Below are 27,361 nucleotides of genomic sequence, written 5' to 3' on the forward strand. Positions count from 1 at the left end.
ATGACCCAGGGAGAAGATTAAGAACTTTAGGCCAAGGGGCTGGTTCAACCCTCCGCTCTGATCACACTTCCTCAGAGGGGCCTCAGCTACCTCCTGTCCCCATACCCCGAAAGCCCATTTTGTCCCCCTCCTGCGGAACCTGGAGCCACCTTACCTGTCCGTCCCCAGGTTCTGCCTCTCCAGCCAAGCCAATCTCCTCACTGCCCCTCGGACTTTGCCTTCCTCACCCAAGACGCTGCTTCTCCCAAAACGCCGTTCTCCTCCCTTCTCCAGCTATTGATCATCTCTCTCCATCCCTCCTTTAGACCTTGAAGCTCACTCTTCTGAGACTCCCCCAACTACATCCTTCCCTCATTCTAAAGGTGCCTTCTCCTAGACTTGAAAACTGTCATGGCTTTATCTTGCACTTACTAATGGTGCTTGGCTGTTTGGACGGGTCCGTGAGCACATGTCTTACCCACCCCGCATTCTATATGCCACCAGGACTCGGGGTGTGAAGAAACGGCCCCAGCAAAGCCCAGGCATCGTTCATTAGCATAATGTGTGATGTTTCCGGGTCATCCCTATTCCACCTTTCGGTTTTTGAGATAAGAAAAATAGGGAGAAAGGCCGTCCTCTTCAGCAACACGGGGAACTGGTGGTCTAGGAATGTTTACAGTCTTGGCACAAACCCCCCAGAGATAAAGGAGGGGGCAATTGTGGGTGGGGGAGGAACTCAGGGTGGCTTTGAAAGCAACTTAAAAGGAACACAGAGCAGCGCAGCGGGGCTCAGGGGCCTCTGCACAGGGTTTTATTACGTTATTTTGGCTTTGAAATGGAACTGAAAACTTACTTTCGTCGGGCAAGACCAGGCCAGAGTGGAGGATCTCTCCGAAATCCCGGGGAGCAGCTACCATCCCCCCAAGGGCTGGGGCGGGGAGAGGGAGCCCTGGACGTGCGTGAGCTGGCGGAGTCCCCACGCCAGGAGGAGGCAGAAACGGGAGCACAGGTCCGTGCGCAGGGAGAGCCAGGGGCTCCGAGTCCACGGGCAGCGCCTGGCACCCAGACTCGGCGCCCTGCACCAGTCCCGACCCGGGGATTTGGAGTAGGGCTTTTTTTTTTTTTTTAATAGAAAAAGAGAAAAGAGTAAGAAGGAACATTTTGCATGCAAATGGACCACTGCCAGAAGAGCCCATTAAAATGTAAAAACTCCACATTCAGCCTGACAAAACGGTGCAAACTGCTGTGTTTGCCAGAGGGGCAGCAATAAAGCTCACAACAAAGGGGCCGAGGAACAATGGCGGCTGAAAGGCCGCTGTCAGCAGGTCCCCTCTCGCGTTGCCATGGGGACCGCACCGGGGCTTACTAAAGGTATTTCCTGAGGAGAAAGGCAGAGCCCACATGCCCAGGCAGCCCGGCTAATCCTGACAGGAAGCCGTAGCCATTCAGCAGCCCAGGGGCTTGGGGCCGGAGTTTTGTTTTGTTTTTATTAAAAAAAGATTTCGGTCTTTTGTGTGTCCCACCTCGTCACTGTAATTTAGCGCAGAGCCGCCTGCGCTGGCCAAAGCCGCACCCGGGGCCCCGCGCCCACCCCACGACCCCCCAAAAACAGCTCCCTTCCTTCTGAGCAGAGGGAGGCAGGCAGAACCGCACCGGGGAGCCCTCGCCGAGCTGTGTCCACCTTAAAACAGAGGGAGCCGGAGTGTCGTGAGGGGTAACGCAGCGTCAGAACCGAGTTTGGGGTTCAAACTTCGGTGCCCGGGTTTACCTGATGCCCCCACCGAACCGGTACTGCTTTGCCCTAGGGATTTGCTACCTTCCCCCAGTGGGCACCAGCGCCCCCCACCTCTCGCAAAGGAGAGGGGCTGTAATTAAGTGATTAACAAAGGAATGCGCCCAACGGTTGTTTTAAAAGAAACTTCCCTCCTTCCTCGCTCTCCAGCAAAAGTTCTCACCCCAACTGTTTACTGATACACTATGGAGACAGCTGAAGATAAGACAGTCAGATTCCCCGTGCCCTGTGCTCCTCTCCCTCCCATCTTACCAGGAAGAGAGAACTGCTCCGGGAAGAGGGAAAGTTCACGCCCTCACCCAGGGAGAGCAAAGGTGGATGCCCTGCAGCTACGGGGAAGGGCGCTCTAAGCTCGCAGTTCCTAGAAGTTTGTGTCACCGGTTCGCATTTGGCACCAGAAGAATCCAGCCTTGGCAGATTCAGGGAAGAGAGCCAGCAACACAGCTGGCGGTGGAGACAGAAACTTCTGTGTGACAACTGCCCCCCAGGACACAGTTTAGGGTAAATTAACATTTCCTGCACAACTTGTACGGGGAACAAGCCATCCCCAGTGAAGACTGAAAGAAGGAAGGAGGCTCGACTCATCCGTAATGATTTGAACCCAGGTCTGTCCGTGCGTTTGCAAAGCCCATGTGGGTGCATCTCAACTGCCCCCAAAACACGTTTTGAACCTGGCAACTTGATAGCATCATAGACAGGAAAACGAACTATTTTGGAGGCATTAAGACAGTGGCCAGCAACTCCCCCCGGAAACCCTGGGAAACTTCTAAGGCCGTTATGAGGTGGGTCCTATTTGGGGGAAAGGAGCTGGAGCCTCTGTATAATGATGGAAAGTTCCCAAAAGGAACCGGACATCTGGTAAGGACCATTTAGGTAGACGGTAAGTTGGGGGGATCTAGACACTTAAGTGGAGGGTTTTTCCTGCTTTCATTAAAACCGCTATCCTAAATTCAAAAGCGCACAACTAGTCACCAACCATTACAATGCACAAGTAAGAACATCGTCCCCTGAGTCGCCAGCTACAGCGGTGTGTGCACGTGCGCATGTGCGTGTGTGCAGGGACCCGCTGCTGCAGGGGAGCCCGGACCCTCCCACCACTGGCCCGGAGCCCAGGCCTCCCAGCCATGTGTCTGCAGCTGCGACCTGTCATGCACTTCCTGGTCTGGGTTCTGTAATGGAAAGATCATTAAGAGTGGGGGAGGGTGGCGAGCGAGATGAATGAATCGATGGCGAAGAGGTAACTCTGGAGCTCCCACTCTCCACTGTGCTCTGACCTTAAAGTCCGGTCAGGTTCCGTAAAGAAAAGAATGTACCGCCCTCCCCCACCCCTCCCACCCGGGCCCTCCGCTGGCCTGGGCCTCTCGGAAAGCCTCCCCTCCCCCCCGGCTCAGCAGAAACGGTTTGGGGAAGGAAACTCCGGCAGCTGGGCAGGAAAAAGTTGCCGCTCCTTAAACCTGCTGATGTATTAGCAGAGGCCTCAGCTGTTTCAGAATGTGCCTTCTGCCACCAACCCCCACCCCGGACCGCAACGGGTGTTTGAGAGCACAGTTCCCCGGGGCTCCTGGCACCCCAAGTGCCTGCCACCCTCCCTCCCTGTCCAGCTCTCTGCTGCAACAGTGGGGCAGGGCTACCACCCACTCCAGAGTGGAGAAAGGAGTGGGCTCTTCTTAAAGTTACCTTTTGTCAAACGTAAAGAAAGGACCTTACAGTGTCACATGATGAGAACAAAGACAATAAAACATCCTTTTAAAATGAAATGGTGTAGAATGGTGGTTGCCAAGGGGCTGGGTGAGAGAACCAACCGGGAGTTAGCATTTAATGACCAGGGTGTCAGTCAAGGAAGGCGGAGACAGTTCTGGAAGTGGACGGTGCTCAGGGCTGTACAACAATGTGAACTTAATGCCACAGAACTGCACGCTTTAAAATGGCTAAAAGACACCACAAAGAAATGACAAATGTTTAAAGTAATGGATATAATTATCCTGATTTGATCATTATGTTAAATACAATGTATATATGCATTGAAACATCACACTGCACCCCGTAAATATGTATTCGACTGTGTCAATTATAAACGTAAACATGAATTTAAAAAAATTAAAATGTAAAAATGGTTAAAATGGGAAATTTTATATTATGTATATTTGACCACAATAAAAAAATCAAATGGTGCTGGGTCGTAGGCAGGGTTAGTTTATTAAAAATGTCCTTACTTGGCAAAGTAAGTTGATGATCCTAAGTGGGTTCCAAAAGTTGGAGGGAAATTTTACTGGTTCATGAAATCTAGAAATCCGGAAGCACTGCCACAGATTTCCAGGATAGCAAGCAGGATCCAGAAATCGCTTCATGTCTATCCCATTCGTCCACATACACGTTTATTCTTCAGTCTCTCCCTCTTCCATGCATACAGCTCGAAATGCGGATTTGGTACTCTCAGTTTTAAGAAATCACGAACATGGTTTAGGGACCTTTCTACCTGAGGTGGTGTGGCTCCCAGGTGCGGAGCAGGTGGGACAGGGAAGCTGGAGCCCAGCATCTACACTGCGGGCTCCTCTGCTCTGAGGACCTGGGGCTCCAGCCCAGTCGGAACCCTGGGGGAAGACAGTCCTATTCTCAGCAATGTCAACATTCTAGATGTCCAACGGCAAGAAAGAGCCTAATCTGAGGTCCCTGTAAAACCATTTGGTTTTCCCAGTGTCGGCTTGAGCCACAGGTGGTTGTCACTGGCTGGGTGCAGCAGAGAGCGTCTGAGTAGAAACTAGTAACTGGGTGACCCTGGGCAAGTCGCCTCCCCTCTTGGGCCTCAGTTTCCTCCACTGTGAAACGAGAAGGCTGACTGATGTGACACGCTCCCTGGTCCCTTCCGGCCCTAACCGAAGTCCTATGTTTCAGATGGGTCTTCTGCGATCATGCTGACAGCCCTTTCTGCCCCCTCACAAGAGCACAGAGCTCCCTGTGATGTGAGGGAAGAGAAGAGCCCTCAATTTAATTGTCCCTCAGAAAAGGGGGCTTCTGTGGTCCCCAGCACCTCCAATGAATGCTCCTCAGCTCCATCCCTTCTCCCTGGCTGGGGTGCTCTTGCCAGAAGAAGCCACAGCGGAGAGCCCTGGACTGGCAGAAAGCCCAGTTCTTCTTGAAGGATTCGCTTTAGTGTCATTTTTGATGCTCATCGCATATTATTCCACAAGAACAGCCAGGCAAATAGATTTTTAAAAGGCACTGGGAGTTTGGGGCGAGCGAAGGCTACAATTATGCCCCTTCCAAATGCATGTCAGGCATCAATAGTCCTTTTTTTATCAGTACGGTCTTGATTGCTCCAGTAACAACGAGGAAAGTTTTGAATGCCAAAGCAGAACTTCATTCAGCAATTAGGAAGGGAACCTGACTCTTCTAAGGTTCAAAAGCTAATTCCTAAAACCTAAGGAAAATAAACCTTAATTCCAAACGTAAACCCTAAGTTTGGCAATCAAGGAGCAGAGATTTCTGAATGTAAAAGGACTCTTCTCAGTGGCTGCAGGGCCAGAGCAGCACGCCCAGGGCGGTGTCGCAGTCAGCAAAGCAGGACGGCATTCCAGGAAGTTTCCAGATCACTTCCCTCTGCCCGGCCTTCCTCCCCTCCCCCATGCCTCTGGGCACCCAGACTCAGCCCCTTTCCCACCCTTCCCACCTCCCAGGATTTCTCTTTCTCCTCAAGGACCCCCCCTGACATTCCATCTTCCTCACCACCGCCCAGCACAGGGGTCAGAGCTGTGGGAACTGGTACCAGATAAACCCTCTCTGAGCTCCACCATGCATTCGCCGTTTCACCTTGGCAAGCTTTTTGTTTGTTTTACCAGTTTAGCCAGTTTTCTAAGTTGGTAAATGGAAATGATAACACCTCATAGACTTTTTTGGGGATGAGAATTAATTATTAATTAATAATTATTATAATTATTAATTATCAGAGATTCTCAAAGTATGGTCCCTGGAGGTAGCATCAGCATCCCCCGGGAACTTGCTAGAACTATGAAGCTCGGGTCCTGCTTCAGAAACAAGCACTCTGAGAACGGAGCACAGCAATGAGTTTTAATACGCTCTCCAGCGATGCTGGGCAGTGACAATCTAGGACCGCTGCGTTAGATGCTCAGTGCGTGGTGATGATAACTTTCTCACCATTTTCCTTACCTTCCTGTTGAAAAAAGGTTCTATTCCTAGCTTTTCCTTCTTCAAACTAGAAATTTTAGGTATCTTTTTTTAAAAAAAGAAAATGGATTGTTACTTAGCTGTGTACTATTCATTAAAAAAATATTAACTAAGCAAGTAATATGTACCAGACATTTATTGATATACATAATGTGTGTATATATATCTTGCTCACAAATGATAGTCTTCACTTTGGGGAAGAAGCCATCACTTGTGCTTTCTGATGCCCTCATAACCTGGGTTTTATGTCCTCATTTGACATGATCTTTATGGGCCATTTATCGTATTTGCGTTTGTATTATAAGAGTCAACACTGGCCAGGGCTGGACCTAACCGGTGGGGAGGGCAGAGTGCAGTGGAGGACAATGGCCTTTGTCTAGGCCTCAAGTTCAAACTCAAGCACTCAAGAGAGGCCTCCACGACTTCTGATAATTTCTCCTAAAGTAACAATCAATGGACAGAAGTGGAAGAAAACACTCAACAACAACTTTCAACAGATCTACATTCTGCTCCTGGGAACTACAGATAGTACGCCACATATTAATATGTATTTTTAAAATATTGTAATTATCCTTTGACTAGCCTAACTACATTATAATACATATTTTGTTTAAAATATTAATTTGTTAAATATAAACACTGAGAAAACCAAAATTTCAGAACTTTTTTTTTTTTTTTTTTTGCATTTCTTCATATTTTTTTTTTTAAAAAATACACTGGTAGCCTCAAAATGATGCTAATGCCCCAGCCTCTGTGCAGCTCCTGACGTACTCACTTCTACCCATCAGACATGGCTGGACCACAACCGTGTCAGAAGCAGCCAGGTTTGAGTGTTCAGGCAATACCTGTACCACCACGTTCTAGACGAAGTGTGACCTACCAAGAAAACTCAGGTGTGGGATCTGACACTTTGGGGACCTCTGATTCTAGACCTTCTCCGAGAAGGAGGTCTCTGGCTACAGAGGAAAGAGTAGTATCAATGGGGTTTTTGTTCCGTTGATTATTCTAGGCTAGGGAACCTCGTTCATTAGGGCAGCTCAGAGACCTGCGACTGTGTGTAACCTCACAGTAAAGAATAGAACATCACAAGGAAAGCATCTCCAGTGGCTCTTACCCCAGTCACACATGTGTACATACAAAGGGAGGTGAGGCCAGATACCTGTGACATCAAAGGGACTACGCTAGCAATGTTTAAATTTAAAAATTGATCTGCCTTGGGCCGGGCGCGGTGGCTCACGCCTGTAATCCTAGCACTCTGGGAGGCCGAGGCGGGTGGATCGCTCAAGGTCAGGAGTTCGAGACCAGCCTGAGCAAGAGCGAGACCCCGTCTTTACTAAAAATAGAAAGAAATTATCTGGACAACTAAAAATATATAGAGGCCGGGCGCGGTGGCTCACGCCTGTAATCCTAGCACTCTGGGAGGCCGAAGTGGGCGGATCGTTTGAGCTCAGGAGTTCGAGACCAGCCGGAGCAAGAGCGAGACCCCCATCTCTACTAAAAATAGAAAGAAATTATATGGACAGCTAAAAATATATATAGAAAAAATTAGCCGGGCATGGTGGTGTATGCCTATAGTCCCAGCTACTCGGGAGGCTGAGACAGGAGGATCCCTTGAGCTCAGGAGTTTGAGGTTGCTGTGAGCTAGGCTGACGCCACGGCACTCACTCTAGCCTGGGCAACAAAGTGAGACTCTGTCTCAAAAAAAAAAAAAAAAAAAAATATATATATATATATATATATACACACACATATATATATATAGAAAAAATTAGCCGGGCATGGTGGTGTATGCCTGTAGTCCCGGCTACTCGGGAGGCTGAGGCGGTAGGATCGCTTGAGCCCAGGAGTTTAAGGTTGCTGTGAGCTAGGCTGATGCCACGGCACTCACTCTAGCCTGGGCAACAAAGCGAGACTCTGTCTCAAAAAAAAAAAAAAAAAAATTGATCTGCCTGAATTTTGTGGGGAACCAAATTTGATATAGGGACGTAGTGGAAAAAAACAATACTGTAGTCACACCTACTGAGTGTGAATCCTGGCTCCACCTTCACCAAACATGTAAACTTAGACGAGTTATTTAAATCCCTGAATCTCAGTTTACTCTTCTGATTATGAGAATAAACCCTATGTCCATGGTATCGTTGTAAACATGGAGAAATGTAATACACACACAGTGTGGAGATGCAATAAACAGTATTTATTATTAATTTAAAAGACCTTTCCTGGTTCAACCTTTCTGGGGGGCCAATTTGGTATAGTGATGTAATAGTGATGTAATCAAAACTTTAAAAATGTAACTATACTTGGATACACGGACAAATTTTATTTATAAAAGTTATGTTCACTGCAGCATAAACTATTGAAATAACCTAAATGCTGCAATGCAGAGGGTTGAGTAAATAAATAAACTGTGCACACTCACACAGTAGAATATTACACAGCAACTAAGCATGATGAAAAAATTCTCTGAATGGCTATAAATACAGACTTAAGTCACAAATGACTATACACAGTCTAAATCCCATTTCTGAAAAGTCAAGTTCCTATAAATGGAAGAAAAAAAGTCTAAAAGAACAGACCCACAGTGAACAGTGATTATTTTTGTTTGATGGGAATATAAGAGTTTTTCTTTTTCTTTTTTTTTTTGAGACAGAGTCTCACTCTGTTGCCTGGGCTAGAGTGCCGTGGCGTCAGCCTAGCTCACAGCAACCTCAAACTCCTGGGCTCAAGCGATCCTTCTGCCTCAGCCTCCCGAGTAGCTGGGACTACAGGCATGCACCACCATGCCCAGCTAATTTTTTTCTATATTTTTAGCTGTCCAGCTAATTTCTTTCTATTTTTTTAGTAGAGACGGGTCTCACTCTTGCTCAGGCTGATCTCGAACTCCTGAGCTCAAACGATCCACCCACCTCAGCCTCCCAGAATGCCAGGATTACAGGCTTGAGCCACCACGCCCTGCCAAGAGTTTTTCTTTTCCCCCTTACAGGTCTGTTATTTTCTAAATTTTCTACGATGAACCCAGACTATATATCAAAATACCAACGTTTCAAAAGAGCAACAAAGATATTCTGATTGTATACGGTAGTGGAGCAAGCAGACATATATTAAAAACTACATATAATGTGAGGCAAAGTATTAGAATGGAAGTTTAAAAGAAAGAAAAAAACCAGGTGTGATCAATTGAGAATTACTCCTTAACTATAAATTATTAATTCAGGAGGGAGGTGGCCCTCAAATTAAGCCTTAATCTAAACCAAAGCTAAACCTTAAACTACGACTTGAGTAGAAATTATAAAAAGTGAAAAGGAAAAAAGGATGGGAATTGACATTTCCAGCTAAGGGACCAGGATAAACAATGGTTACATATGAAGTGTATGTTGCAGTCAAGGAAAATGGAAGAGAAGGAAGGAAGGAAGGAAATAAATCAGTGATGAATGGACCACTGGCCAGGGGCTAGATTTCCATCCTGGAGAAAAGTGAGGGAGGGCTGAGCTCTGAATTAAATTTTCTTTGTTGCAACTTCAGTGTTGATGTTTCTGCCTCTTCCCCTGCCCGAGCTCATAACCACTCAGTCCGCTCTCTGCTGAACTTTTTGACCCTCTCACGCACTTTGGGCTCAAGGCGCCTACACGCCCAGGGCCTGGAAAACACAGGCGCAGGGCCGCTACCCAGCGGTCCCCTCCCTTACACGATTCACCCCAGCAGGCGTGGCCACACCACAGCACACGGATAAGGCCACGCCGTGGAGATTCGGGCTCTGCCAGGGCGGCTCTCTCGCAGTGCCCGGGCCCAGCTGGACAGACCCCTCAGCCCGGCATCCCCAGGTGCAAGGCTCAAATCCTTGAAATGCAGGCAGCAGGCACCTCATGTGGCAATCGTGAGCCAAGAAACAGGACAAGAGAATTCTGAGGGTAGCAGCTCAATGTCCCGGTGCTACACTGGCAACAGTACACGGCAACAAGCCTACTACCGGAGAGGAGGGCAGTACTGTGTCCCCTACTTGGCTGTCACCGGCTGGAAGTCAGAGCAAATTCCCACAGTCAGAAGCAACCCAGACTCCAAAAGGCTTCTCCTAGGAGGAAACAGTTTGGGATTGACCGCGGGCCCCTAGCATCCCAGGTAGGGCAGTCAGCTTTCAGCAAAGTCGCTTAGCACTCGAGGAGGCAGCAGGGCGGGCAGATGGAAGAGGATCCCGCAGGCCTGCGGACGGCCATCTCTCCAGCACCGACAGGAAGGCCTGGGCCGCCCAGCGCAGGAGCCCGGGAAGCCAGAGCAGCTGGACTCCCCCCGTCAGCAGGGAAACAGTTGTCTCACTTCCAAGCTTCAGGGAAGGAAAGAAGAGGCAAAGGTGGGGTCCACAGGGTGAGCTGGAGCCCCCAGCGGCCCCAGAGGAACGAGGCTTTGTACAAACAGGGCGCAGCTGCTGGTCAAGCTCTCTGACCTCGGACCTCGCCCTCGCGGATAATGACTCCCCAGAACTCACTCTCCCAAGGCCATCCATCACGGCCCGGACACCAGCCATCACTCACTGCTCCTGCCCGGCCAGCCCGGTGCGGGGCCATGGGCTCCCTCTCCAGTTCCTGCCCACCCCAGACTCCAGGTAGTCGCAGACACGGGGAGGTGGGGGACAGAATCCAGACCTGCTCCTTTGTTTGGGTCCCCCCTCCCCCTCCAGAGGCAAGTCCTCTGCACAGCCATTTGTCCTTCCCTGAGAAATTCCTTCTCCCTGACTTCGGGGAGCGGGCTGGCAAAGCGAGAGTGGAAAATCAGTGAAGCTAATGGTGTAGCAATGCAGGGGCCGGAGCCAAGAACACAGCCCTGGAGTGGCTTTGCTGCACTTGCCCAGCCCGGGCAAGAGGGCCACGTGAGCGCCCTCACGTTCCTCCCAGGCTGACGGCCGGTCCTCCCCACCCCCGCCCCCCACGAACACTCACCGACACCCAGCAAAGGCACTGGAGCCACCTCCCTCTGGGGACGGGATGTGGGACAGAGCCCAGGCTCTAAGGAAACCCGGGGCTCAGCACCTTGCAGATTTCTGCAGACCCAAATCCTCCACCCTTGTTCTCAAGCGGGTCATCCAACGTCACCTTTCGCTCCATGTAATTCCACTCGCCTTCTGGCAGAGGGTGAAGAAACTCCAGTGTGAGTTAGAAGCAAACAGGTTCTTTTCAGGAGAAGAAATTATGCTGGGGAGAGGGTGGAGGTGTGGGGGAGCATCCTGCATGTGTCCCCAGGCAGCCACGGTCCTCGGGCCACACCAACTGGCTGCAGCCAGTGGGACCACAGCATGCCTGGTGGTGGGACACCCTCTGGTACCTATTTGAGACTCTTCCTGCAGCTAGGCCGGAATGCACACCCCTTAGGGACAAAGGCAGCTGCAGGACCCCCAGAGGCGGGGGTGGGGGCTCTGCCAGGGCCTGGGACTCGAGGCTGGGCAGTGGCTCTGGCACCACTCGCAGCCTCTCCCCCATGGGTGCAGGTTTCTGCAGAACACGGAGACAAAGCCCTGCTTTGTGGCGCGAGCACGGCATCCAGGGGGCTTGCAGCCAGAAATGGAAACGTGCAGCTTTTCCATTAAGTGTAACCTCTCCCGGCTCCAACTGGCCACCAGACTCCTTCAAATCTGGGTGGGTGGGAGGAGCTGTAAAACCCAGCCCATTAAATCGCTTATGAGTTGCAGGTTTCTGAGCGTGGAGGCGAGCACTGAGACGGCCAGTCTCACGCCCTGTCCCCTGTCCCACAGGGGCTGGGGGGTTCGCCCACGGTACTGCGGAGAGGCGGGTAAGGACCCACGTCAACACCAGCAGTGGGCTTGCAAGCAGTTCTGGACTCAGTCATTTGCCTCCCCCACCCCCGCCTCGCCCAAGTTTTATTCCAAAAGAGAGAAATGTACCCTTTTCAGTCTCACAATCTTTCCAGTTGGTGCCTGTCTTTCCAAAGGGCTGTTCTACCCCTCGGGCCCACAACCAGCTTCAGTCTCTCTACACAACTCCTTCCCCTCCCTCAAAGCCGGATCTGAAACAAGCTTAGACTCTAAAATCCCAAACTAGAGAAGGGGAAGGAGAGGGAGCGAGGAGGGAGGCTGGTTTTCCTGGAACCCTTATTAAATCAACTTTCCAAGGACAGCCAGAAACTGCAGGCCCTCCCGGGTCCCTCAGGAGCATGTGCAGACTGCTGGGGTTGGCACAGTGCTCAGCTGGGGGAGGGGCCCCCAGCTCTCGGACACACACACACACACACACACACACGCGCGCGTGCACACATAATTACAATCACAGCAAAGCCTTGCTAAGGGTGGACTCGGTGTAAGCAGGGTTTTGGGTGGTTGGCTTTAATCTTTTGGACAAACTCTCTACACAGATGAAAACGTTTTCTGAAGACAATAGCGGCACTGCGATTTCACAATCAGAGCCAAGGCTACACAATACACTCTACATCTGGAAGGTCCGTACAGCTTACAGAGCATGAAGACACATTTCCCCTGATGGTGTCAGGTCCCAGCAGCTCTCTGTGTTCTACCTCAGAGCTCAAGAGGGACGAGCTACTGGCAGGACTTCCCCCTCCGGACGGAGGACTGGGACCTGCTCTCCAAGTGCTTTCCACGGCTGTGTCCCGTGGCATTCGAAGTCCACCCACGAAACAGCATGTGGCTCCCCATGTGGTGTCGCCTCCGGAGTCCGGGGAAAATGGACCAACGACTGCCATTTACCGCTCACTGACTACGCACCAGGCGCTGTTCTAAGAGCTTTGCTGATATCCTCATTTGATATTCACGACGACCCTGTGAGCGCAATTCATTACCAAGGTATTTTACAGAGAGGTGCACAGAGGAACTTTCCCAAGAACCAACAGTCAGCAAAAGGTGGAGCTGAAATCAAAACCAAAGCAGTCCAAGGGAAAACTTAGGCCCACACAAAGACCTGCACACGAATGTTCACAGTGGTTTTACCAATAATGGCCAAAATCCTTAATGACCCAAATGCAGGTGAGCCATCAAGTAGGGGCAAAGGGGCATGAGGGAAGTTTTGGCGTGGGTGATAAAAATGTTCTTTCTTTTTTGTTTTTTTAGAGACAGTGTCTTGCTTTGTCACCCAGGCTGGAGTGCAGTGGCACAACCACAGCTCACTGCAGTCTCAGTCTCCTAAGCTCAAGCAATCCTCATGCCTCAGACTCCAAAGTAGCTAGGACTACAGGCGTGCACCACTACACCTGGCTAATTTTCAAAATTTTTTTGTAGAGACAGGGTCTCACTATGTTGTCTAGGCTGGTCTTGAACTCCTGGCCTCAAGTGATCCTCCAACCTTAGCCTCCCAAAATGCTGGGATTACAGGCATGAGCCACTGTCCCTATTCTATCCCTTGATTGGGATAGTAGTTACATGGGGTGTAGACTTACCAAAACACATTAAACTGTACACTTAAAATTAGTATGTATCATAGTACATAAATTATGCAATTATGCCTCAATTAAATTAATTTTTTTTTTTAAAGAGACAGGGTCTCTTTCTAGCACCCATCCTGGAGTGCAGTGATGTGATCATAGCTCACTGCAGCCTCGAACTCCTGGGCTCAAGCCATCCACCCACCTCAGCCTCCCAAGTATCTGAGACTATAGGCACATACTACTGCACTTGGCTAATTTTTTTTTTTTACTTTTTGTAGAGACAGGGTCTCACTAGGTTGCCCAGGCTGGGAGTTGATTTTTAAAAACTGGTCTCTAACTCTAGTCTTTCCTGCTGCATGGCCTCCTAAGTGCCCCCATCCACCCTTCCTCCTCGCCCCCTCCTGCTCACAGGGCCAGTACTCTGTCCTCACTAAGACCTTCCGTCCCTGCTCCACCCTCCACCGCTGCCTCCGCTTCCTGTCCCCGGCTGGACCCAGAGCCAGAAGCTTCCACGATGCCCTCCTCCTCCTCCACCACCCCTTAAAATTTCTCATGCTTGGACATCCCCTTCAGCCTACAGGTGCCCAGGCCTGAGATCCACGCTGTTTACTTTCTCCACCCCACATTCTTGGGCTGCAAAGAGTTTGTCAGAGAAAATTTAAAAGAAAAAAAAAAGTACTTTAGGGTCCATTGTAAATTCACATTCTCAAACCTCATCCAAGCCCCGGTTGCCCTTGGACTCCTCCACCTGTCCCGATGGGCCTGCTCCTCGCAAGCCCCCACTCACTCGCACGCTTTTCTCTCCTTTCACCCGTCTGCACCTCCAGCTACCCAGAACTGACGTCCCCTACTGAAACTCACAGGTTCTGCTTCTACGGTGTCTTTGCTGCTTTCTCCCTCCCTCGCCACCTCCCAGCTCCCACCCTGCTCCACAGCCTCACCCCCTCTGGCTACACGTTCAGAACGACTTCTCTCTCCCTCGTCTTTCTGGCCACAGTGCTGGTGGCGGTGGTTACTGCTAACACTTCACATATAAGTAAGTGCTTCGTCGGGATTATCCCATTTAATCCTTTATCACTGTTCCCATTTCACAGATGAACAAGCTAAGGCTTATCGTGTAGTCTGTCGGAGGAAGCAATGTGGCCATCAAGTGGCGAGGCAGGATGCAGGCGCAGGTCTACCGACTCCTTCCTCCCATCCGGCCAAATTCAGCTGCCAAATTAATTTCCTGAAAGCTGGACCGCGTCACTACCTGCTCAAAACCCAGAACCTACCCACGTAAGTATGATTTTCTTAACAGGACACTATTAAGCCTTCCGTATGCTAACTCAATCCAATTTTTCCAGGTGTTACTTCCCACAACTACCTACTCACCAGGCAAACTATTCTCCATATTCCTTATACATCCTACCTCCGTACCCTCACCCACACTGTTCCAGTTGGAGTGCCCTTCCTTTCCCTCTTCCGAACTCCTACTCATCCCTCAAGACCCATCTCAGATGCTACTGCTCCCCTCTTCCTCTGCATTCCCATTGCATTTTGTTATATAACAACTCCACCGTGTGGTTTAAACAGTCTGCTTTGTACGTCCTTATCACTGTACTTGTCTCCCCCCTACCTGACCGCAAATTCCCTGTGCAGAGACGGTCTCACCCAGTTCGGATCTCCAGCATGTCCTAGCTGGGCTCTTGCCTTCAGTCCTGTCACTGAGTGCAACACCTGCTCCAGCCACTGCACCTTCTAGAAAGTCTCACACACCTTTCCCCGCTCCTCCCTCATCCAAGTGGACACACATTCCCACCCATCACCCATCGCTCAAACAGGCCCCTGCAGCCCGGGTCTAAACACAGCTGCCCTGTCACGGGCACCGGGAGCCTTTCACTCACCATCTGCCAACCTCCTCTGTGTGATCAGCCACCACATCACAAGCCACATGACCCCATGGCAGCAGAAATGCCCACACATTAGCTCTCGAAGTCCCTTGAAAGCCACCAGGTGTACCTCTCCAGAGGTATTTTCAGAACCCAAGCAAATCCCGAGAGCACTGGGCAAGGCCATCCCGCCACCAGTGATCTCTGAATCCCCAAATGCCAGCGGTCTCTGTGCCTCCTGGTTCTCGATCTCCTCGAAACCCCCCAAACAGTACACGCTCCAGCAAACCACTCAGCAGCCCCCACACAGCCTGTGGGACTCGGCCAAGGGAGGCGCAGCAGTCAGCCAACTGCTGTGACTGCTGACGCTCACAGATGTGTCTCGGGAACAATCTTCTAGAAGCCAGAGGTCTTTATCACGTTCTCACCTCCGACAATGTCTGCTGTAGTCTGATCCAAGTTCTAGACCCAGGTTCCCAGGCCCACTGTCCCCTGCACCAGCCGTCTGGTGTGTCACCTAGGTTGAGGGGCTGGCTCTAGGGCTGCAATCAGGGGTTCTTTCCTCAGGGAGAGAAAAGCACACCCCGACCCTGTGAGCGTGGCCCTCTGGCCTTCACCACCCAACCTCTGATGAAGCCGGTCACGTCTGTAACCAGGCCCGAACCGGCCCGGGTGTCTCGACAGTCTCTCCTACAGGAAGGAGCCGTCCCACTCAACCACGTCACCGCCCTGCCGGCCCACCCTGTTCCCAAGGCCTGGCCTTACCTTCCTCAGGCAAGGTCGGGGCCGGCCTGGCAGTGCAGAGTGTGGCTGTGACCAGCACAGCCCAGAAGAGGAGGCACTTCCAGCTCCACATCCCAGTTCTGCAGTTAGAGGTTGGTGAGAAGGCTCCACACCTCCATGGATACTCCGCCGTGAGCCCGACCCTCCTTCTCAAGCTGACTCTGGGGAAAGGGAGGAAAAAAAAAAGTTAGGGGCGTCTGGGTAGAGGAGGGGCAAGGAAAAAAGACAGTGAAGCACGTGGCACGGTCGGTGGCCCAGCCCAGGAGGCTACTGGAAGCAATAACTTACTCCTTAATTCGCAAGGAAGAAAACTGTGATCCTATCAGAAGTTATAGGTCTTAATTAGACAAAGGGTGCTTTAATTCAATTCTGCAACCATGTTTTGAGCACAGATTATGTGTAAGCCTGGTTGGGAATATCGTCACGAGTTTCTCCAAGAAATAAGCCTCAAGATCGTGTGTGCTGGAAAGTGAATGGGCTCGGGAATGTCCCAGGTGGTTCTGCTCTTTGTGCACCGGGGCTCCACGGTGTGCTGCAGCTGCGGGGGACTCACACCTGTCCGGGGCAAACCAATCCCTCTGCTGCTGCGGAAGAAAGGGGGTGAAGAATCGTGGACAGGGCCGAGCACTAGGAAATGGGAACCACAGAGATAACTAGTTAGCAGCTGCTGGACTCCAGTAAGATACTGCGCCTCCCGGACCGATGCGATGAGGAAGCTGAAATAAATCACCGCCAAGGTTCTCCTCTTGGCCCCTAACAGGGTCTAAATCACAGGACTCTCTAGTTCCACGCCCTCCCTCGGAGAGAACACAGCCCTCAGCAACTGCTTACAAAGAGCCTCAGAGTGCGGAGATCTGGGGTGGATCCAGTTCTCCTCCCCACTGCCAAAAGGTGACACCGATGTCTGACGGGTATGAGCAGCGAAGCTGGGGTTAAAAAGGTCCCACTGCAGAGTCAAGAGCTCTTGCAAGGGCTGACTCAAAGGCGGCTCACGCTGCCCCAGCTGAAGTACAGAATCTACACGCTTCTCCGGTCAGAGTGGTAACATTTGAAACAGCTCCCTGGGGCCTTAGAGAACGGATCATTGCTGCTAAATGTTTACTAAGTGACAAGACTTTCTGGGCACTGTCTGGGCTGCAAGGGGGTGACCATCTCTGTCTTCCAGGTGGCTTCTGTCCTAAAAGCTCCAGGGAACCGTCCAAGTTATTCAGAGAATCCACTGCCCCGGAACATGCCCTAATGTGGTGCTTCAGCCCTGCCTCCCCCACCCCGGCCCGGCAGGGCCCCTCGGCCGAGTGAGTCAGTCCTGGCTGGCAGAAAAACCCCTGGATTCTTGGCTTTGCTCACATGTGCTTGGCCGGTGGGAATACGCACACAATACCACCAGCTCCCTCCCAGGGCTTACTAAAATTTTTTAATGATTTCGAATCAAAAGAGAACTAAACATTTCTCTTTCATTTTTCTAAATTTAGGAGAGGAACTAGAAGAGACAAAATGGAATGAATACTGAATACCTACTACGTGTCAAGCATGCCACTAGGTACAATTAATTTATAACTGTGAAACTTCATTTATTCCTCACTACAAATGCATAGGGGATAGAAATTGTTATTCCCCTTTAAGCAGTGGAGGAACTGAGACTCAAAGAGGTACTTTGTCCAAGGACATGCAGGTAAGTAACCAACAGCACCAGGACTCTAGTGGGTCTCTTATCACCCAGGTTTTCAGATCAAACCTGGCCCTATCTGATGCAAACTCATTTTCTCCAAACCAAGTACACAAGGACAAATCCGAGGTAACTCTGGAAATGAAAGAGCCTTGGTTCTCAATTCCTTTGGTCGAAAGAAAGATCCTTGGAAGCAGATCAGAGATGAACCCTCTAGGCCTGCAGTCCCCAACGCCCAGGCCGAGGACTGGTACCGGTCCATGGCCTGTTAGGAACCGGGTCACAGCAGGAGGTGAGTGGCCGGCAAGCCAGCGAAGCTTCATCTGTATTTACAGCTGCTCCCCATCGCTCACGTCACCGCGTAAGCCTCCTGTCAGATCAGCGGTGGCATCAGATTCTCATAGGAGTGGGAACCTACTGTAAACCGCGCATGCGAGGGATCTAGGCTGCACATCGTTATGAGAATGTAATGCCTGATGATCTGGGGTGGAGCTGAGGCGGCGATGCTAGCACTGGGGAGCAGCTGCAAATACAGATTATCAGTAGCAGAGAGGTTTGACTGCACAGAGACCATAATAAATCAATTGCTTGCAGACCCATATCAAAACCCTATCAGGAGTGGCAAGTGACAAGGTAATAATAGAAATAAAGTACACAATAAATGTAATGTGCTTGAATCATCCCCAAACCAACCCCCTTCACCACCCTAGTCCATAGAAAAACTGTCTTCCATGAAACTGGTCCTTGGTGCCAAAAAAGGTTGGGGACTGCTGCTCTAGTCCCTAGGATGGGGCACACCCCAGGGCCTGGGATAGAAACAATGCTTGCCTGAGGACATCCCTAAACCCGCATCCCACATCTCACTACATCCCAAAGACACGGCTAACTGATGCAGGCCTGTCACCCAGAAAGGTGAACCTCAGTAAGAAAGCCTCAGTCTCACAGTCACTACCGGAGGACTGAATACATTTTTAGCATCCAGTGGGAAAGGGTGATATCCTCTTGAGTTGATTAAACTCGGTTTCAAACACAGCAGACAGGCAGCTTGAACCGCCACTCGGCCACTCTGTCCCCTGAAAAGCCTGCCACCTCCTCACAAGTGAGGGCTGGCTGTAGACTGTCCTCTCTCAGGTCTGGGATCAATGCACCTCAAACTCATCTGGCAGCTTCCCTCAGCTCACTCCCAAAAAGAGGTACAAAAGTCTCCTCTTCTCCTACCCCTCTGGGCCTCGAGGTTCACATGTGTAAAACACGTGTGTTAAGCAAACCCAGCCTCCTGGCACCAACTCCTGGAATGAAAAGGTGAGTGGGCACATGCCCCATTCCACACACCTGCAGAAAACACAGTGACATAAGCCGCCAGTCCACATGCTGTCTGGGACCCTGAGGACTGCCACCTCCTCCTTCACCTCACCTTCTCCTGCTAATTACTGAATTCTTCAAATCCCTTAGGAACAGCCTCCTTCCTTCACTGCTTGACAGATGTGACCTGTAGCCTCACAAGTGTACACAGCAGCTTCCTCAGAGACCCTGCAGCTGGCTCTGGGTCTCTCCAATATCGGTCAGTCCCCCGGGATTCACAGCCCAACTCGCCTGCCTGCAGGGGTCTCAGTGGGGAGCGGAGAGGAAAACACACGCGACATTTCAGCTTTCCCACTTGTCGGAGGGGGATGAGCTATTTTCCCTGCCTGCATCACGGGTGGTTACAAAGATCCGATGGGCCGTGAGGGTGACAGTGCCCACTGTCTCCTCTCGAGAGTACCAACCCCGTGCAAGATGCGGAAGGCGTCTGCCGAGCAAGCCAGGGTCGGCCCACACGACCTTGCGGCGCTCCCTCATTCTAAGAGTAAACATTCTGTGCACATCAGGGCTCCTTGTCCAAAAATGATGTCAGGAAAACCAGCAGATGAGTTCACAGCCAAGCCTTTTTCTCCCTGTTCTCTGGAGAAAGTGTAAACGTGTGACCTTCCATTTAGAATCCTGCCACCCGGGGACAGTCACTGAACCTTTCCGAGCCTCAGTTTTCCACCTGTTGGAGGGGGCTACATCACAGGCGGTTATGAGGATCACATGGGCAGTGTGCTCTCCCCTCTAAAGTATAATAAAACATAAATATTACAAATATTTTTATATTTAATAGATTAATATGTTTATAATTATTATCATATAGTAGAATAATGCTTTGAGTAACTCTTTGATAGCACTCTCAGGAAATCTGGTAATTGGCAGGACGAAGACACGAACTTCCAACCTTTCCAAAGGTATTTCTCACTCCCCATCTTTGTGTCTCATAACGGGCTGGCCTGTATGGTGGCCACTAACCATACGTGGCTATTGTACACTGGAACTGTGGCTGGTGCTAACTGGGATGTGCTAGAAGTGAAAAATATACACTGGATCTTGAAAACTTGGTAAGACAAAAAAAGAATGGAAAGTATCTCATCAGGCCGGGCGCGGTGGCTCATGCCTGTAATGCTAGCACTCTGGGAGGCCGAGGAAGGCGGATTGTTTGAGCTCAGAAGTTCGAGACCAGCCTGAGCAAGAGCGAGACCCCGTCTCTACTAAAAATAGAAAGAAATTATATGGACCCCGCCTCTACTAAAAATAGAAAGAAATTATATGGACAGTTAAAATATATATATATATATATATATATATATATATATACAAAAAAAGTATCTCATCAATAATTTTTATATTGATTACATGTTCCAATGATAATATTTTGGATATATTGGGTTAAATGACTTAAATTATCGAAATCTAAGCAAACTAATTAAAAATGAATTTAGCTTGTTTCTTTTTACTTGATTTCAAACATGGCTACTAGAGAAGCTAAAATTACCTGCAGCTCATGTTATATTTCTACCCAATGGTAGAGCTCACAGCTCCAGGCAATCTGCATCTCTGTGCAAGAGTTTCTTCTTTGCCCTGGGCCAGGTCTTTGCTATGCTCTGAGCCCCACCTTAAGTACCTACCTCTTTCACAGCTTTTCTTGGGCTTTCTGGCTAGAGGATCTCATTGCTCTGAATTTACAAACCATCTTCCTAGCCCCTCTGATGAGAGGCTCAGGTCATCTTTCGTGATTGCTATTTACGTTCCCCATCCCCTTCTCTCCCCAGGGGACTGTAGGCTCCTTCAGAGCAGGGTCTGTACCTACTTAACCTTTGGGTTGTGTTTTTTTTTAGATACAGGATTTTGCTCTGTTGCCCAGGCTGGAGTGCAGTGGCACAATTAAAACTCGCTGCAGCCTTCTGAGTAGCTAGGACTACAGGTGTGTGCCACCATGCCTGGCTAACTTTCTAAAAAAATTTTTGTAGAGACAAGGTCTCATTATGTTGCTCAGGCTGGTGGTCTTCAACTCCTGGGCTCAAGTGATCCTCCTGCCTTGGCCTCCCAAAGTGCTGAGATTACAGGTGTGACCCACCACGCCTGCCTCTAACCGTTATTAATACCCTTAGCACCTAGTGGACACAGAAGATGCTGAGATACTTGTTAAGTGAATGAATACATGAATGAAAGAAAAGAAGGCTGACTGAGAAGAAACTAGCATAGATTCTCCCAGAAAAGAGGTTGAGAATACCAGGGAAAAGCCATAGTCAGTACCCCTTGTAAACCAGCCAAGCACTATTCCAGAGAACATCAACTGAGAAATTTTCTTAATATTTTTGATTCTTCAGAATTGAGGAAGTTAACACCAAAACATTAATCTCTTCAGATGAGAATAAGGGTTACTTCTTAACAGAAATGGTCCCTTTTCGCAAAAGCAAGAATTCTCTACTCAATGTTGAGAGGGCAGAGCAAGTATCTAACAAACCATCTGAAAAAAGTTATACAGCTCAGCTTGCAAAATTTTGGTTAGTCCAAGGGAAATGCTAATTTTTTATTTTGAATCTGTTAAAAGAAAAAGTGTCCAAATGTCCTTGGGAATAAAAAGTCTACAAAAAATTAGTGATGAGAGAAACACTAACTGCTGCACATAATCTAGGAAACCTTGCTACTGAAGACAGGATATGCTAGCGAACTCCATGTCCCTGGAGTTGTTCACCTAGGTGAGTGCTGTATACCAGGGGGGGCCGGGAGGGGAAGAGGAAGACCAAACATTACTTCTTTCTTTAAGGGGGCGAGGTGGTGAGGAGAGAATTTCTGCTTAAGGTAGATGCAACCTTGGTGGGTAAAACAAATATCCTAGCCCAAGTCTGGTATTTAATCCTCTCTGGAAACCCCAGAATCTTCTCTAAAGCCGCACATCTGGACTCCCACCAGTCCTTGGTGCATCCAGACCTTTTACAAAGCTCTGGGGAAAGCAAAAATGCAAGACACATTTCCCAAGAGGAAATTAAACTCATCTCAAGTGATGTGAGGCCCTTTCAGAACAGGACATTGGAATCAATTTTATCTAACTCCTTTCCTTCCAGCAGCAACAGGCTCCAACTTTCCTAGGATGCTCTTCTACTAACAGCCATTTTGATGAAAGAGATTTAAAAATGGAGGCAAGAAAAAAGCCTTTGGAGAAGCTGGCTGCTAAACCCCAAGCTCAGATCAGCAAATCTCCTCTACTTCAGGAGTCCTGTTTCAGGTCAATACCCAAAACAAACAAAAAGCACACTACTAAAAGCAAAACCCATGGCTTTTCCTTGGTCTCTGAGGCTGGAATCTGCCTACCCAATGCTCAATTCAGTTTTCTTGCCCTCTGGAGTCTACCAGGAATAAAGCTGGCCAGGCTAAGGGATGCATGGGTATACTCTAACCCTCTCCCCTAGGTGGGGAATCTTTTTCCATTCCTGTGCCTTTGATTCACTTGCTATGCAAAGGGTACCTACTGGAACTTTCTAACATCCTCCATGGCCAGAGACCAAGGAAAAAAGCCCCCTAAGACTGTCCACTTTGGAACCAAAGGAAGTGGTGCCCACTCCCGCCCAAATCCCCACTGTGAAAGTACCCCCCAAAGGGACATTTCTGCAGGTAGGTAAACGCAGGCAGTGAAAGCACGCAGTTCAAGTGGCTCTGATCTGGACGGCCCTCATTAAAAGGCTGACACTCAGCTATGACTAAGAGTAAATGCAACAGATACTTCAAGGAGCTCGTCACTGATGCAGCAAGCGCATAACCATCCCAGCTGGAGCCAGGCCCCGGCAGCCTCCCAGTCCCCAGACACCCTGCACCCTGAGGGTCAGTGGCAGCCCTGGAGCTCCTTCTAACCAACTGGGGGGAAATATGTAAACAAGTCATTATGCAGGCAGGCCATCGGGACAGACGGCAGGCAGAGATTGCTGGCCCGCGGTCACCGAGAGGAAGGGAGATGACCCAGGCGTGGGGGTAATTAGCCAGACCAAGGCACGTCCCACGGGGCCCTGCTACTTAGCTTTTAAACAAGCCTCAGAGAGGAAACCCGGAGGCTGGGCCAAGGGAGGAAAATGGCCACTTTCTGCTAAACAGTCTCAAGGCTAAGGTTCTACAATTTAGATGGTATTCCAAAAAAAGCGCTGGTCCGGAGGTGCAAAGGGCAGGGCACATCTGCGGAGGAAACAGTCACCTTAATTACCACGTCTAGAGAAAGTGCGATTTCATTACAGCCTCCAAAACTACTGCCCAAAGAAGGAAACCAGAGAAGTGTTTTCAATTTGAAGGAGGCTGGAAAGGAGCGGGTGAGAGGGACCAACTCTCCCACCCTCCCGCAACTTTGGATCTTACGGTGCTTTCCTGCCTCAGAGACTGTTACAGAAAGTAAATCGACAATCCAACTCCGGATTCCAAACCTGCAGCCGTTACCTAAATGGTAAAATACCCCCCTTTAGTTTCCGGGGGCTGCGGCGCGAGTCACTCCCCTCCCCGCGAACACACCGGGGGCGGCACCGGCCCCCGCCCCCGCCCCCGGCCGTGGCGCGCGGGGCTCGCCCCCAGGGTGAAAAGGGACGCGTGACGCCACCGCTGGGCGGCCAAGACCCGACCGCGGGCTCCGGACAGGGACAGCCGCTCCCGCAGCTCCAGCTGCAACTCAGTGGAAGAGAAAGCAATGCTATGTTTCCAGAAACTTCCATCAAGGCCAGTTATGGGCCAGATCCGCGGCCAAAGAGGCCACCGCTAGCAGATGAACGGTTTCCTAAAACCCTGGTCCCATCTCCCAAAAAAGCCTCTTTTCTGCGCCATCTAGAAAACATCCCAACCACCACCACCACCAAGCAGAGAACAACTCACTTGGTGGGCACATGAATAACTTAGGATTCAAGGCAACTTTCTTTTCTCCCCCAAATCCCAACGCCCCATCTCCAAATCTCCAGAAATTTTAAGGAGGGAGGCGGTAAAGACAAGTTGAAGAATCCCAGTTCTAATTTAGGGGAGGGGGAGGGGAGGAGGTTAGCAATGCGGCTGCCGTGTACCGGTGTGGAGTGAAACGGAACCAGATGCGCTGCTACATCTGGAAAACGCGAAGGGGGGGCGCTGGGGGAGAAAGGCTCCGTGGAAATGTTTTTCAAACGGGCTGATGGCTTCTGGGCCCAGGAAAAAGAAACAGGCTTCACTCTCCTCCGAAGTGCCTGGCTGTCTCGTGGGGGTGTGTGTTACATGAACCCCCTTCTACAACGTGCACAAATTCCTCTGCAAAAGTGGGTTCTAGCCTCTCATTTATCCTCACCCCAAACATAACGGGACGGGGAGCGGGAGGCAGAGGGCAGAGGGGTCTGGGCCCGAGAAGCAACATGCATCGAGGCCGAGCGAACCGCACCGGACACAACGCCCACCCCTAAGAACCGGACTGGAACCGAACGCGCCCCCGCCCCTGCCCTGCACTGGGGCCCAGCGTCATCCGCTGGTCGTCCTGCGGTTCCCCAAACTTCCGACCCCCCTGAGATCCTCTAAGTAGATCACCCCCTCTGGAAAGGGGACTCCTTCCTCGCTCTCCGCTAAAGCAGATTCAGCCATTTGGTGACGACACCTCCTTAAACCTATTCGAGAGGAGCTAACCTTCCCTCTACTTCCTTCCCCCCTCAAGCCCCCACCCTGCTCCCAACAGGGACCCCAGACTGGCCCGGAGGCGGAAAAGGACTCGGGAATGCCGGGGTTTTCAGCGTTCCGCCCAAAGCTACCTGCTGCATTGGGAGAATCCCACAAGGGACCGAAGGAGAAGGAGCGGAATGTAACGCGCACACGCCCAGCTCGCCGCCCGCTCCCGCCGCCTCCGCAGTCCGCGGAGACCGTGGGCCTCCCCGCCTCGGCCCGGCCCTGTCCCTCCCGGACTCACCGCGGAGCCGCTGCCGCCGCCGCCGCGCCGCCGGCTCCCGAGCGAGAGTTGGCGGAAAAGTTGGGCGGCAGAGGAGCGGCGGGACGGGCGCGGGGAGGGGGCGCAGCGGCGACGCGGGCGGAGGGAGGGAGCCCAAAGGGGGCGCGGAGCGCTGGGGGGAGCCGGGAGGCGGAGGGGGCGGGCAGCGAGCGGAGGGAGGCGCCGGCCCCGACTGGGCTGCGGCGGGCGAAGAGCGGCCAGGAGGCTCCGGCGCCGGGGGCCGCTCGGGACGCCAAGCCCGCCCCGGATCTGGGGGCGCCGCGGCTCTTACCTCACTCGGCGTTGAGGATCCGCCTCTGGAGAGTCCGCCGTGGCGCCCGCGTCCCCCGCTCCGGCCCGCCGCCCCCGGGCTCCGTTCGGGTCCTGGCGGGGTCGCGAGAGCCCCGCGTCCGGCGCTCGACTCCCGGTGGCGCTCGGTGCTCGGCGCCTCCAGCCCGGGCGGGAACAATGGAGCCGGAGCTGGTGCCCCGGAGGCGGGGCGGGGGGAGGGCTCCCGTCCGCCGCCGGGGGTCTCCAGACCCCGTGCCCCCCTTCTCCAGAGCCCGGCGGCGGCGCCTCACGCTTCGTGCAGACGGGGCTCCATCGCCCTGCGGGGCCCCGGCGCCGCGGCGTGCCCGACTGCAGCACGGGTACAGCGCGCCCCGCGGGGCGCCCGAGCCGGACCGGAGAAAAGTCTCGGTCTCCGCCGCTTTTCCAGCTGCGGCGCGCTCGCGGCGGGGGAAGGCGAGGTCGCCGCAATGCGCTAAGCAGAGTCGCGGTCCCGTCCGGACGTTGCCGCCCAGCCCCGGCGCAGCCCGGGCTCCTCCGCGCGCTGCGGCTGGACCGGCGTTCGGGCTCCCGCTCGCCGCCGCACCAGTGCCCGCAGGAGCGCTCGGAGCGCTGTGCGCCGGCGAGGCGCGAGGGCTCGCTCACTCCCTCCCGCGCTGGTCCCTCCTCCTCCTCCTCCCCTGCAGCTGCCTGCTGGGCCTTGTAGTTCCCGAGCCGCGGCCCCCGAGAGGTGGGGAGCGACGGCGCCGCCGGGCGCGCTGCCCGTCCCTTCCCTTCCTGCGGTCCCGTCCCCTTTGGCGCTCGTGCCCTTGGGTCTGAGCACCGCCGGGAGGGCGCCCGAGCTTCAGGCCGTGGACAGATTAGCGGGTTGGGGGTGAGGTGGAGAGACGCTGTCGCCCTGAGGTCGTACGTGGTCGCGTGGGCTTTGGAGTCTGACTGTGTGCCTTCGGGAAACGATTCGCGCGCTCTGAATCTCGGTGTTCCCGTCTGCAGAGGGGGATAATAGCACCTTCCGCACAGAGTCGAGGAGTAAACGAGGGCCTGGCACATAGTTAACACTCAATAAATACAAGCTGTTTTTATTCCTGAGAAGGTCAACCCCGCCTCAGAACCTTCCCTGGGATCTCAGATTTCCCCAGCCTCATGATTTAGGCGTTGTGGTGCAGCGGGAGCGGGACCCTGCAAATTCTGCCGCGCCATGGCGGGCCTGCAGAAGTCTCCAGCCACAGTGAATGTTTAGGAAGCAAAGGTTGAGTGGGGATTGGAAGTTAATCTGAGGCCACACAGAGACCCTCCCGTGCTCTAAGGACCAACCCCCTGGGGAAAAATGGCTAAAATGCCCTTTGCCCTGCGTCCTCCCCGCAGAGTGGTATAATCTGCTGGTTCCCTAATACAAATGGACATGAGTCCTTTTGGGAAACTTCTGAAAAATACAAATTCTTGGGCCTGTTCAGACATGAGGAATCCGGTTGTTCCAAGAAGGAGCCAAGAATGTGTATTTTCTCTGAGGCTCTGCGGTACCTGTGATACCAGGCCAGGTGCGGGCTGATGGTACCATTGGAGCCCGCCACGCCAGGTAGGAAGGGCACCTTCATTCTGGTCTGCCACTTCTGAACTGGTTTACTTTGGACATGTCATGCTTCTGATAAAATCATGACAGGAATCTATCTGTTCAGATACCTTCACAAGGCTGTCACTAAAATTAAATAAAATAATGGACGTCAGTGCACCAAAAGTGTTGATAGAAGTCACTATGTAAGTTAATAGTAGGGACCGTTCCCCCATCCCCACCCTACCACTTCAACCCCAAAGGTGGTAGAACCTTGAACACGGAATGACAGTTTCACTCCTCCCCCATTTAAGAAAAGGGTCCTTAGGTTTATTTCTCTGTTTGACCATCAGGTGAAGGAATACAGTGTCATTCACAGAGTAGGCACTCAAGAAACGTTTATTGGCTGGCCAAAGAGTTAATATTCAATAAATATTTCTTGAACATGAATAAATAAAAAACTAAACCAAAAGCAGGCACTTGCGTGTTTGTAGAATAAAGGAGCTTCAGCCATCATTTCTGGAGTTTCCCTGCAAGCGTGTCTCTCCAACTCCTCAGCCCTTCAGCTCCTGGTCAGGCTGGGTCAGCTGCCCACACAAGCTGCCCACCCATT

The 27,361-nt window shown here is 51.6% G+C and overlaps 1 protein-coding gene across 2 annotated transcripts in view; it reads right to left on the minus strand.

Moving 5' to 3' along the window:
- The window catches only part of FGFR1 (fibroblast growth factor receptor 1), a 47,530-nt gene extending 21,778 nt beyond the window's left edge, over positions 1-25,752 (minus strand). Inside the window, exons 1-2 of one of the 2 annotated variants that reach the window (XM_069484985.1) lie at positions 25,204-25,752; positions 15,970-16,148 (exon numbers count right to left, since the gene is read on the minus strand). In XM_069484985.1, the coding sequence (XP_069341086.1) occupies positions 15,970-16,060 (91 nt within the window). In that variant the 5' untranslated portion in view covers positions 16,061-16,148; positions 25,204-25,752. Of the gene's footprint in view, positions 1-832; positions 897-15,969; positions 16,149-25,203 lie in introns of those variants that run through there. The other variant, XM_069484986.1, reaches the window with a different exon arrangement.
- Positions 25,753-27,361: the final 1,609 nt, after the last annotated feature.

Source organism: Eulemur rufifrons, chromosome 12 (assembly GCF_041146395.1).
Source record: "Eulemur rufifrons isolate Redbay chromosome 12, OSU_ERuf_1, whole genome shotgun sequence".
Taxonomy (NCBI): domain Eukaryota; kingdom Metazoa; phylum Chordata; class Mammalia; order Primates; family Lemuridae; genus Eulemur; species Eulemur rufifrons.